The sequence below is a fragment of the Scyliorhinus torazame genome, chromosome 5 (genome assembly GCF_047496885.1).
Source record: "Scyliorhinus torazame isolate Kashiwa2021f chromosome 5, sScyTor2.1, whole genome shotgun sequence".
Classification (NCBI taxonomy): domain Eukaryota; kingdom Metazoa; phylum Chordata; class Chondrichthyes; order Carcharhiniformes; family Scyliorhinidae; genus Scyliorhinus; species Scyliorhinus torazame.
In genome coordinates this window covers 152427431-152438041 of record NC_092711.1, presented here as the reverse complement: position 1 = coordinate 152438041, position 10611 = coordinate 152427431, and the positions used below count along the sequence as shown (strand labels likewise).

Sequence of the window (10611 nt, the reverse complement as noted above, 5' to 3'; positions counted from 1 at the left end):
AACCCAGTGACTACCCACATGTACTTTGTGTCAGGGCGGGGTCACTGCGCCCTCCCCCCACTCCCTTTTATCCCAGTCCCTGGAGTTTGGAGACTGGGCTCCGGATGGGTACTAGCGGCTGAATCCCCCATAGTCCCCCGCGCCGGGTAAATCGCTCTATCCAAAGGAGAAGAAAAGATGCGCATGCGCACAGAAGGTTATTCCAATTGAGCTCAAAAGGGCATCCATGACCACGTGACATCCGTTGCTTATTTATTTCAGTCGGCCAGCAACCAATGGAAAAACTTCGAGGACTGGAAGGACTCTGGTCCTCCAGCCAATCAAAACGCGGCGTTGTGTTAATGACGTTTCAGCTTCATGCAGACTGAAACGTTCTGCTGTTCGGAACATCTGTGAGTAAAATACTTTCTTTTTTCCCCCCTTTCCATTTATTTTCTCATTCGCACCTTCAATTGGTCACTTGCAGCAACTGAAGGGAAAGGAAGTGAATCCAGGGAGGGTGCAGACTCTGCAAAGCTTGGCCCAGGTCTCTCTCTCTCTCTCTCAAAGACATTGACACCCTTTGCTCCCTCAGCTTGACACGTTTATTTGTCTGGCGAAAAGGATTCATAGAATTTCCAGTGCAGAAGGAGGCCAATTGTCCCACTGAGTCTGCACCGGCCCTTGGAAAGACCATCCCACTTTAGCCCACCCCATCCCCGAAACCCAGTAACCTCACCTAAACATTTTGCACACTAAGGGCAATTTAGCATGGCCAATCCACCTAACTTGCACATCTTTGCACTGTAGGAGGAAACCGGAGCACCCAGAGGAAACCCACGCAGACACGGGGAGAACGTGCTGACTCTCTGCACAGACAGTGAACCAAGCCGGGAATCGAACCTGGGACTCTGGAGCTGTGAAGGAACTGGCCTAACCACTGTGCTACCTTGCTGCCCCTGATGGTCTCTTTCCTAGTGTTCACAATTAAAGGGCTGGTTTCCCCAGGAGATGGCTGACATTTAAGGGGACAGTAAATTAATGTAGGATTGAAATATGTGTAGTGTTATATCATACAGATTAGATATATTGTTGGTTCTGTAATAAAGCACATTTATTATTATTTCTAGTTGTGTAATATAGTACTGTAGAGCTACGTTATATATTTCCAGAAGAGAAAATGCTGAAAAGTCTCAGCCAGTCTGGCAACATCTGCAAGGACAGAAAAGAACTAATGTTTTCGAGTCCAGGTGACCTTTTGTCAAAGGGAAAAAGGATAGAAAGTGGGAGATATTTATACTGTAGGGTGAAGGAAAGAAAGATGAGTCAGAAACAAAGGAAAAAGAGTGCTAAAGGGCAGCACAGTGGCACAGTGGTTAGCACTGTGGTTTCACAGTGCCAGGGTCCCAGGTTCAAATCCCGGCTTGGGTCACTGTGCCGAGTCTGCACGTTCAGCCCGTGTCTGTGTGGGTTTTCTCTGGGTGCTCCGGTTCCTTCCCAAAAGTCCCGAAAGATGTGCTATTAGATAATTTGGACATTCTGAATTCTCCCTGTGTACACGAACACGTGCCGGAATGTGGCGACTAGGTGCTTTTCACAGTAACTTCATTGCAGTGTTAATGTAATTCTCCTTGTGACAATAAAGATTATTAATAAAATAAAGATTATAATGGCAGTCCCCAGAGAGAATAAAAGGTGTGAAAGACAAACAGCAGACAAACTAAAATCAGAGGATAAGCTGTGACAGATGTGGGGAGAGGGGGGCATGGTTGGCAGAGAGGTAAAATGAGAAAAAGGGGGGAAGCAAAGGGAATGAAAAGTAAAGAATGGGGTGATAAGATAGGGGGAAAGAGTGAGGGGGAAGTATATATATGAAGAAAGACAAAGAAATAAAAGGTAATGGACAGTTAAAATGAAACGGAAAGAAAACAAAGGGGTTGAGGTAGGGTAGAGCTAATCATCTGAAGTTGTTGAATTTGATGTTGAGACCAGAAGGCTGTAGCGTGCCTAACCGGAAGACGATATGCTGTTCCTCCAGTTTGTGTTGAGCGTCACTGGAACCTTGCAACAAGCCAAGGACAGGCTTGGGAACAGGGTCTTGTGTTAAAATGGCAAGCAGGGGCAGCACGGTGGCACAGTGGTTAATCACTGCTGCCTCAGGGCGCCGAGGTCCCAGGTACGATCCTGGCTCTGGATCACTGTCCATGTGGAGTTTGCACATTTTCCCCGTGTCTGCTTGTCTTTTTGCCCCTACAACCCAAAGATGTGCAGATAGGAGGATTGGCAAAATTGTCCCTTTAATTGGGTACTCCAAATTCATATAAATAAATAAATAAAATGGCAAGCAACTGGAAGGTCAGGGTCCTGAATGTGCACAGACCGAAGGTGCTCAGCAAAGCGACCACTATTATCTAGAAGGACAAGAGCAGCAGATACCTGGGAACCCCACCACCTGGAGGTTCCCTTCCAAGTCACTCACCAGACCGACTTGGAAATATATCGCCATTCCTTCACTGTCGCTGGAGCAACATCCTGGAACTTCCTCCCTAAGAGCACAGTGCATGTGCAAGGAGGCCACTTACCACCACTTTCTGAAGGGCAACTAGGGATGGCCAACAAATACTCGCCTAACCAGCGACACCCAAATCCCGTAAATGTATTTATTTAAAAAAATTTTTTTTTTTTAAGAGTTCCCAATTCAGGGGCAATTTAGCGTGGCCAATTCACCGACCCTGCACATCGTTTTACGTTGTGGGGGTGAGACCAACGCAGACACGGGGAGAATGTGCAGACTCCACATGGACAGTGACACGTGGCCAGGATCTTCAATTAATTTAAAGTAGTGAAGCTTTTGAATTCTCTACCCCAGAGGACTGTTGAGCCTCAATCATCAAGTATTTTCAAGACAGAGATTGACAGGTTTCTCAATATTGAAGATATTGAGGGATATGGGGGATAGTGTGGGAAAATGGTGCTGAGGTAGATCGGCCAATGATCCCATTGAATGGTTGAGCAGGATCGATGGGCTGAATGGCCGACTGCAGCTTCAGTTTGTTATGATCCCTGTGTCCAGGACAGGAAGCAGTGAGCATGGATCTGTCACTCGGCCTGAATCAGCACCTTCAGGAGAATTGGGAGGGTGAATATTAGATGCAGCAGAGTAAGAATGGAGGGAGAGTGTGTGGGACGGAGATTTACAGCTTTTGAGCAACGAGAGAGGAAAGAATGTTCCAGAGAAATTAAAATAATCTGTTCTGAATTTCTATCCTGTCCTGACAGTGATGTCTTTTGTAAATTCCTTTTACAGGATGTTAAAAGGATAGGATTTACAGACCAAAATCTCAAACATCACGTCTAGATCTGACAGTCACTCGATTCATCAGCCATTATCTAGAAGGAGTCGTGTTTGCCCAACCTGTTGGTTTCAAAACATTTTAAACATCAGTGTGACTGGAAAAGCACCGAGACACACGCACTGACTGGCAAGAGCTTTAACCAGTTACACAGCCTGAAAAAACATTACACCATTCACAGCGGGGAGAAACCATACACGTGTTCTGGGTGTGGTCAAAGATTCAACTGATAGTCCAAACTGGAGAGACTCGAGGAGACCCAAAACATGGAGAAATGGTGGAAATGTGGGGACTGTGGGAAGGGATACAGAGTCCCATCTGCACTGGAAGCTCATCGGCGCATTCACACTGGGGAGAGGCCGTTCACCTGCTCTCAGTGTGGGAAGGGATTCACTCGGTTATCCAACCTGCAGGCACACCAGCGAGTTCACACAGGGGAGAAGCCGTTCACCTGCTCTCAGTGTGGGAAGGGATTCACTCGCTTTTCCAACCTGCGGAGACACAAGTTTGTTCATGCTGGGGAGAAGCCGTTCACCTGCTCTCAGTGTGAGAAAGGATACAATGACTTACCCAGCCTGCGAAGACACGAGCTTGTTCACACTGGGCAGAGGCCGTTCACCTGCTCTGTGTGTGGGCAGGGATTCACTCAGTTATCCAGCCTGCAGACACACCAGCGAGTTCACACTGGGGCGAAGCCGTTCATTTGCACTCAGTGTGAGAAGGGATTCACTCACTTATCCAACCTGCGGCGACACCAGTTTGTTCACACTGGGGAGAGGCCGTTCACCTGCTCTCAGTGTGAGAAGGGATTCACTGAGTTCTCCAGCCTGCAGAGTCACCAGCGAGTTCACACTGGGGAGAAGCCGTTCATCTGCTCTCAGTGTGGGAAGGGATTCTGTGTTTCCTCGTCCCTGCTGAGACACCAACAAGTTCACAATTGATTACAGTGTTGGATTCTGCTGTTATTGTTTCTGCTTCAATTACATCCAGGGCTGCATTTCGTTCTGTCTTCTCTTTCTCTCTCAGGGAATCTGATACAAGAAAATTGATGCAACTGTGGCTAACAAGAAATATTAAAGGTTACATTAGATCAAAGGAAGAGGCTCATAAAGTGACCGAAATAAGCGTAAGCTTAAGGATTGGGAACTTGTTTTAGAATACAGCAAAGGAGGATCAATAAACTGATCAAGAGAAAATAGAACATGAGAGCAAACTGGCGAGAAACAAAAAACGATGGGAAAAGCTCCTATGGGAATGTGAAAAGGAAAAGATTAGCAAAGACCAATGTGGGTCCATTCCAGGCAGAGACAGGAGAGTTTATAATGGGGAATAAGGAAATGGCAGAGAAACTAAACAATGTGTGTTTGTCTTCATGGAGGAAGAGACAGAAATTGTCCTAAAAACACGAGAGAACCAAGGGACTAGTGAGCACGAGGAACTGAAGGAGATTAGTATTAGTGAAAAAGTAGTGCTGGAGAAATTAATGTGGTTCAAAGTTAATAAATCCCCAAAAGTTGATGCTCTACATCCCAGAGTGTTGAACGAGGCGGCTGTAGAGATAGTGGATACATTGGTGATTATCTTTCACAATTCTATAGATTCTGGAATGGTTCCTGCAGATTGGAAGGTGGTAAATGTAACCCCAATATTTAAGGAGGGAGAGAGAAAACGTGGAACCACAGACCCATTAGTCTGACATCAGTAGGACGGAAGATGCTACAATCTATTGTAAAGGATGTGATAACATACGGATTAGGAGCAGGAGTAGGCCACTCGGCCCCTCGAGCCTGCTCCACCATTCAATAAGTTCACGGCTGATCTGATTGAAACCTCAAAACCACATTCCCGCTGACCCACCGATAACTTTTCACGTTCTTGGCAAGAATCTATCCAGCTCGACCTTAAAAATATTCACAGACTCTGTTTCCATTGCCCTTTGAGGAAGAGAGTTCCAAAGACTCGCGACCCTCGGAGAGAAAAGGTTCTCCTCTGCCTTAAATGGGCAAGTCATTACTTTTAAAGTGACTTCAATTTCTACATTCTCCCACCAGAGGAAACATCCTTTCCACATCCACCCTGTCAAGGCCCCTCAGGATCTTATACGGTTCAATCAAGTCACCTAAACTCTACAGGACACAGGCCCAGCCTGTCCAACCATTCCTCATAAGACCAGCCTCCAGTTCCAGGTATGAGTCCAGTAAACCTTCTCTGAACTGCGTCCAACACATTGACATCATTCCTTAAATGAGAGCAATACTGTACACAGTGCTCCAGATGTGGTCTCACCAATGTCCTGCATAACTGAAGCATAACCTCCCTACTTTTGTATTCAATTCCCCTCACAATAAACAATAACATTCTATTAGCTTTCCTAATTACTTGCTGTACCTGTATACTCGCCTTTTGTGATTCCTGCTCTTGGACACCCAGATCCCTCTGAATCTCAGAGCTCTGCAATCTATCACCATTTAGATAATAAGCTTTTTTATTCTTTGTGCCAAAAATGGACACTGTCACATTTTCCCACATAATACTAGATTTTACAGATCTTTTCCCACTCACGTAACCTATCTATATCCTTTTGTAACCTCCTTATGTCCTTTTCACAATTTACTTTCCTACCTATCTTTGTATCATTGGAACATAAGAGCAGGAGTTGGCCATTCAGCCCGTCGAGCCTGCTCCACCATTCAATACGATTATGGCTGATCATCCACTTCAATGCCTTTTTCCCCACACTATCCCCATATCCATTTGTGTTATTGGTATTTAGAAATCTGTCAGTCTCTGCTTTAAACACACTCAGTGACTGAGCTCCCACAGCCCTCTGGGGTAGAGAATTCCAAAGATTCACAACTTGTAGATTTCTATTGATCAAATGATTGTCCTGTTCTATTCCCGTATCCCTGTTGGTTTATTTCCCTCAAAAGCCCATACAATTTCCTATTGGAAACATTTCATCATCTCTGCTTCTACCCCCTTCGTAGGAAGTGGATTTCAGATATTTCCCAAATACTGCCAAACTCTGGTTCAAGTCTAAGATTTTCTTAAAATGTAAACGAGAATCAAAAGGCAAAGAAGGAGGCCATTAAGCCCAGCATTCCCATGCTAGCTCTTTGAATGAACAGGCTAATTGGTCCCATCACCCTGCAAGTTTATTTTCCTGCAGAATCTGTCCAGTTCCCTTTTGAAAGTTACAGTAGAATTTACTTCCTGCACCATTGTCAGGCAGTGAATCCCAAATCACAACAAGTCATTCTGTTTTAAATCAAATACTTTCATGAGATACTGTGTTTGGATTTTCACAGGGTATTTGAAATGAAGTGAAAGACATGGTTGTTACATAAAATCAAGCCTCAGTCTTTATGAGTGATCTTTGTGAGTGGACCGAGTGTGATATATCCAAGTTTGGGGACTAGTTCTAAAAATCAATTACATTTATTTGAGCGTCACAATGGCATAGTAGTTAGCATTGTTGCCTCACAGCACCAGGGACCCATGTTCAATTCTGGCCAAGGTCACTGTGTGGGTGGGGTTTATACGTTCTCCCATTCTGTGGGTTTCCACTGAGTGCTCTGGTTTCCTCCCACAGTCCTGATGTATGGGTTAGGGGGATTGGCCCTGATAAATTGCCCCTCACTGTCCAGGGATGTGCAGATTAGGTTATGGGGTTACGGGTGAGTGGATAAAAGCTAATTACTGCGGATACTGGGATCTGAAACGAAAGAGAAAATGCTGGAAAATCTCAGCAGGTCTGGCAGCATCTGTAGGGAGAGAAAAGAGCTAATGTTTCGAGTCCAATGACTCTTTGTCAAAGCTAACAGTCAGAGAATGTGGGGAGTATTACCCCGTTTCTGTGGCTATGACTCACCTTTCATTCTCACTCCACCGTATAAATATTCCCCACATTCTCTGATTGTTAACTTTGACAAAGAATCATTGGACTCGAAACGTTAGCTCTTTTCTCTCCCTACAGATGCTGCCAGACTTGCTGAGATTTTCCAGCATTTTCTCTTTCGTTACGGGTGAGTGGATATGGGTAGATTGCTCTTTGGAAGAGTCGGTGCCGACTCGATGGGCTGAATGGCCTCCTTCTGCACTCAAGGGATTCTATATCTATTTCTATAACACCTTTCATGACCACACAATCCCCTAAAGCTTTTTACAGCCTTTGAAGTACTCTTGAAGTTTAGTCACTGTTGTAACGTCGGAAATTCTGGGTATGCCTCATTAATAATATTTTGTTTTAAAAAATCACTCGTCCAACTTCACTGTTGTAAGTAACAAAGTTAAGGAAGCCAAGTTAAACTTGAAAACGTGACTGGACCTTTATTTTAAAAATTCATTCTGTATAAACCAAACTGTTTCTCGAAACTGCTGAATGAGGCGAAATTATTTAAAGTAACAAATTGTTCCAGAATTTTGTAAAGCTACAGGGTATCATATCCTGCCAAAGTCTGGCTCAAGTCTAAGACTCATTGTTCAATCCAATCAAAGTTAGTCAGAAAGAAAGTGATTGTCTTCCATAAAACAGTATTTTTCAACAGAGCTGGTTTAGCACAGGGCTAAATCGCTGGCTTTGAAAGCAGACCAAGGCAGGCCAGCAGCACGGTTCAATTCCCATACCAGCCTCCCTGAGCAGGTGCTGGAATGTGGCAATTAGGGGCTTTTCACAGTACCTTCATTTGAAGCTTACTTGTAACAATAAGTGATTTTCATTTCAACCAGTGGATATTGTATTAACCAAATGTATTAATTAAAGATTACTGTATTAATTAGCTACCAGTAACCGATGACTGATTAAGTAATGAGCATTAATTGAGTGACAATTAAATGATCAATAATGAATCAGTAAGTTATAGTAAGAGAGTTTTATTTCCTGTAAAAAATGTAAAAGCTTAATTGCTGTGTATGTAAAATATGTGCAATGGGGATAAATATACTGGCAAGAGAGACCTTCAAGCTCTGATTAGCCTCAACATTTGAAACTGTATGAATAAGGGATTGTATAGAATCAGATAAAGGGATAGTATGAAACAGTTCTATTGTATTCTTGTCTAAGATAATGAGAGAAGGTGTTAGTAATTGGGGATCCAATTAAATTAATCCAGTGACCAAATTGACCAATGGTCATGTTACAACAGGCCCAACCCTGACGGGAAGTAATGGTCACTTTGGGGATAAAAGTAGAGGTTCTGAAGGTCTTCCTTGCTGGCCAAGTACTGAAGACTCCCAAGGCCGGGTTCCAAGGAAATTACTGTCAAAGAAGGAGCCAGACTCCCGAGGCTGAATTCCACAAGAATTACTGTCAAAGAAGGAGCCAGAGAGGGTTACTCTTCTACAGACTGATCACCCACATGAAGTTGTAAAAGTCAATGTCTTAAAGTTTCTTTGAATAAACTTTTTAAATTTAATATAAAGCGAATTCTGTCTTTGCCTTAATTGCCTTGTCAGAACCAAAGTGAATTTATTAAATGGTAGGTTGGGGGTGGCTGAAATCAATAAAGTTCCAGATAACAAGATCAGAAAGCATAAACCTTCAATTTAAAAACTTGCATTTCTATAGCACCTTTCACAACCACAGGACGTCGCAAAGTGCTTTCCAGCCAATGAAGTGCCTTTTGAAGTGTAGTCATTGTTGTAATGTAGGAAACACAGCAGCCAATTTACACACAGCAAGATCCTACACAATGTGATAATGAGCAGATGATGTATTTTTAGTGATGTTGAATGAGGGATAAATATTGACCGGGAAACTGGGGATAACTCCTCTGCTCTTCTTCAAAATAGTGGCTGTGGGAACTATTACACCCACCTGAGAGGGGCAGACAGGGCCTCAGTTTAACATCTTATTTGAAAGAAGGCTGTTCTTTCAGCCTCCCTCTGTGCTGGGACGAGGAATGTTGGATGTGATTTTTGTCCTCGGGTCCCTGGACTGGGATTTGAACCCACAATCTTCTGACTCAGAGGTGAGAGAGCTGCCCACTGAGCCACGGCTGACACTATAGACAATACAAAGTTAGAAAGGGAAAGTTATCTTTTAAAACTCCCACCCTTTGCCTCCCCTCTCACCCACTTTCCCTAAAGTACATCAATGTGACATGAAAAGGGGTGGCACGGTAATAATAGAAACCCCAGTATAGATAACATGGATTTGATTGGCAAATGTTGAAGTCTCGGTTTAGAGCCACAAGTTTTGACTTCCCATTTGAGCCACGGGCACCTTTCTGTGTCTATTGCTCTTGTCAATGAAAGCCAGGAGACGGAGCTGAGGCTGAATTTAGCTGAGAATAACAGGGCTTGCGCACCAGTTGGGAAACTGCCATGGGCGTCGCACTAATAGAGAGACAGGAAGGTGCTGGAGGACTGACTGGGAAATGGGCCTCCAACCAATTATATCGGTCACTCGGAGCTAAAGAGAAACCCGTCTCTTTAAATACATAGACAGGAAAGAGGCTGCAATGAAATCTGTCCCTTTTAACCTGCACAAAAGCAGGAGGCTCCGATTCACAGGCTGCAGGAGGAGACCATTCAGCCCATCGTGCCCCTGCTATCTCTTTGAAAGGACTCTCCCATTCATCCAACTGCTCTGCCCTTTCCCCACAGCCCTGCAAATTCTTCCCATTCAAGATTTTACTCTTTGGAAAGATACAATTGAATCTGCTTTCAGGCAGATCAGAACAACTCGCTGTGTCAAAAAATAAAATAAAATCTCATCTCCCCTCTGGCTCCTTTGCCAATTACCTCAGAGGGACTCACTTTCCGTTAAAGAGCCTGTCAACCTCTCACCCACTTTCCCTAAAGTACATCAACCTAATGCAAAGTCTAGAAAAATCAAATATTTTTACTGATGATCGTTTATTAATGAAACAGAACATGGTTAAAAAACAGAAAATGACTTGAGGATCAAAGACAACCAGAGTAAAAGGATGTTCACAATGTTATGAACCCAAACGGTTTGTCTTTAATTCATCTGTAGCCTGTTCCCTGCCCTCTTTGTGGAAACCTCCGCTCAGTCCACAAGCATGACTCTGACCTTCCGCTTGCTGTCATTAGAATTCACCACCTTGCTCTCATACATAGAAGATGGGAGCAGGAGGAGACCTTTTGGCCCTTCGAGCCTGCTCCATCATTCATTACGATCATGGCTGATCATCCAACTCAAGAGCCTAATTCTGCTTTGTCCCCTTAGCCTTCAAACCCATACGCCTCAAGTGCTATATCTAGCCGCCTCTTGAATATATTCAATGTTTTAGCATCAACTACTTCCTGTGGTAAT

At 44.0% G+C, this 10611-nt stretch overlaps 1 protein-coding gene across 1 annotated transcript; it reads left to right on the top strand.

Annotated features, from left to right (window-relative positions):
- Positions 1–261: 261 nt before the first annotated feature.
- On the top strand, positions 262–4877 carry LOC140420106 (uncharacterized). The gene is made up of 2 exons (XM_072504125.1): positions 262–392; positions 3287–4877. The coding sequence occupies exon 2, from the start codon at positions 3599–3601 to the stop codon at positions 4271–4273; it is 675 nt and encodes a 224-aa protein (XP_072360226.1). The 5' UTR covers positions 262–392; positions 3287–3598; the 3' UTR covers positions 4274–4877.
- Positions 4878–10611: the final 5734 nt, after the last annotated feature.

What these genes read in the sequence shown, in the direction of transcription:
- LOC140420106 (XM_072504125.1), top strand. Translation starts at nt 3,599, where the DNA reads ATGGAGAAATGGTGGAAATGTGGGGACTGTGGGAAGGGATACAGAGTC.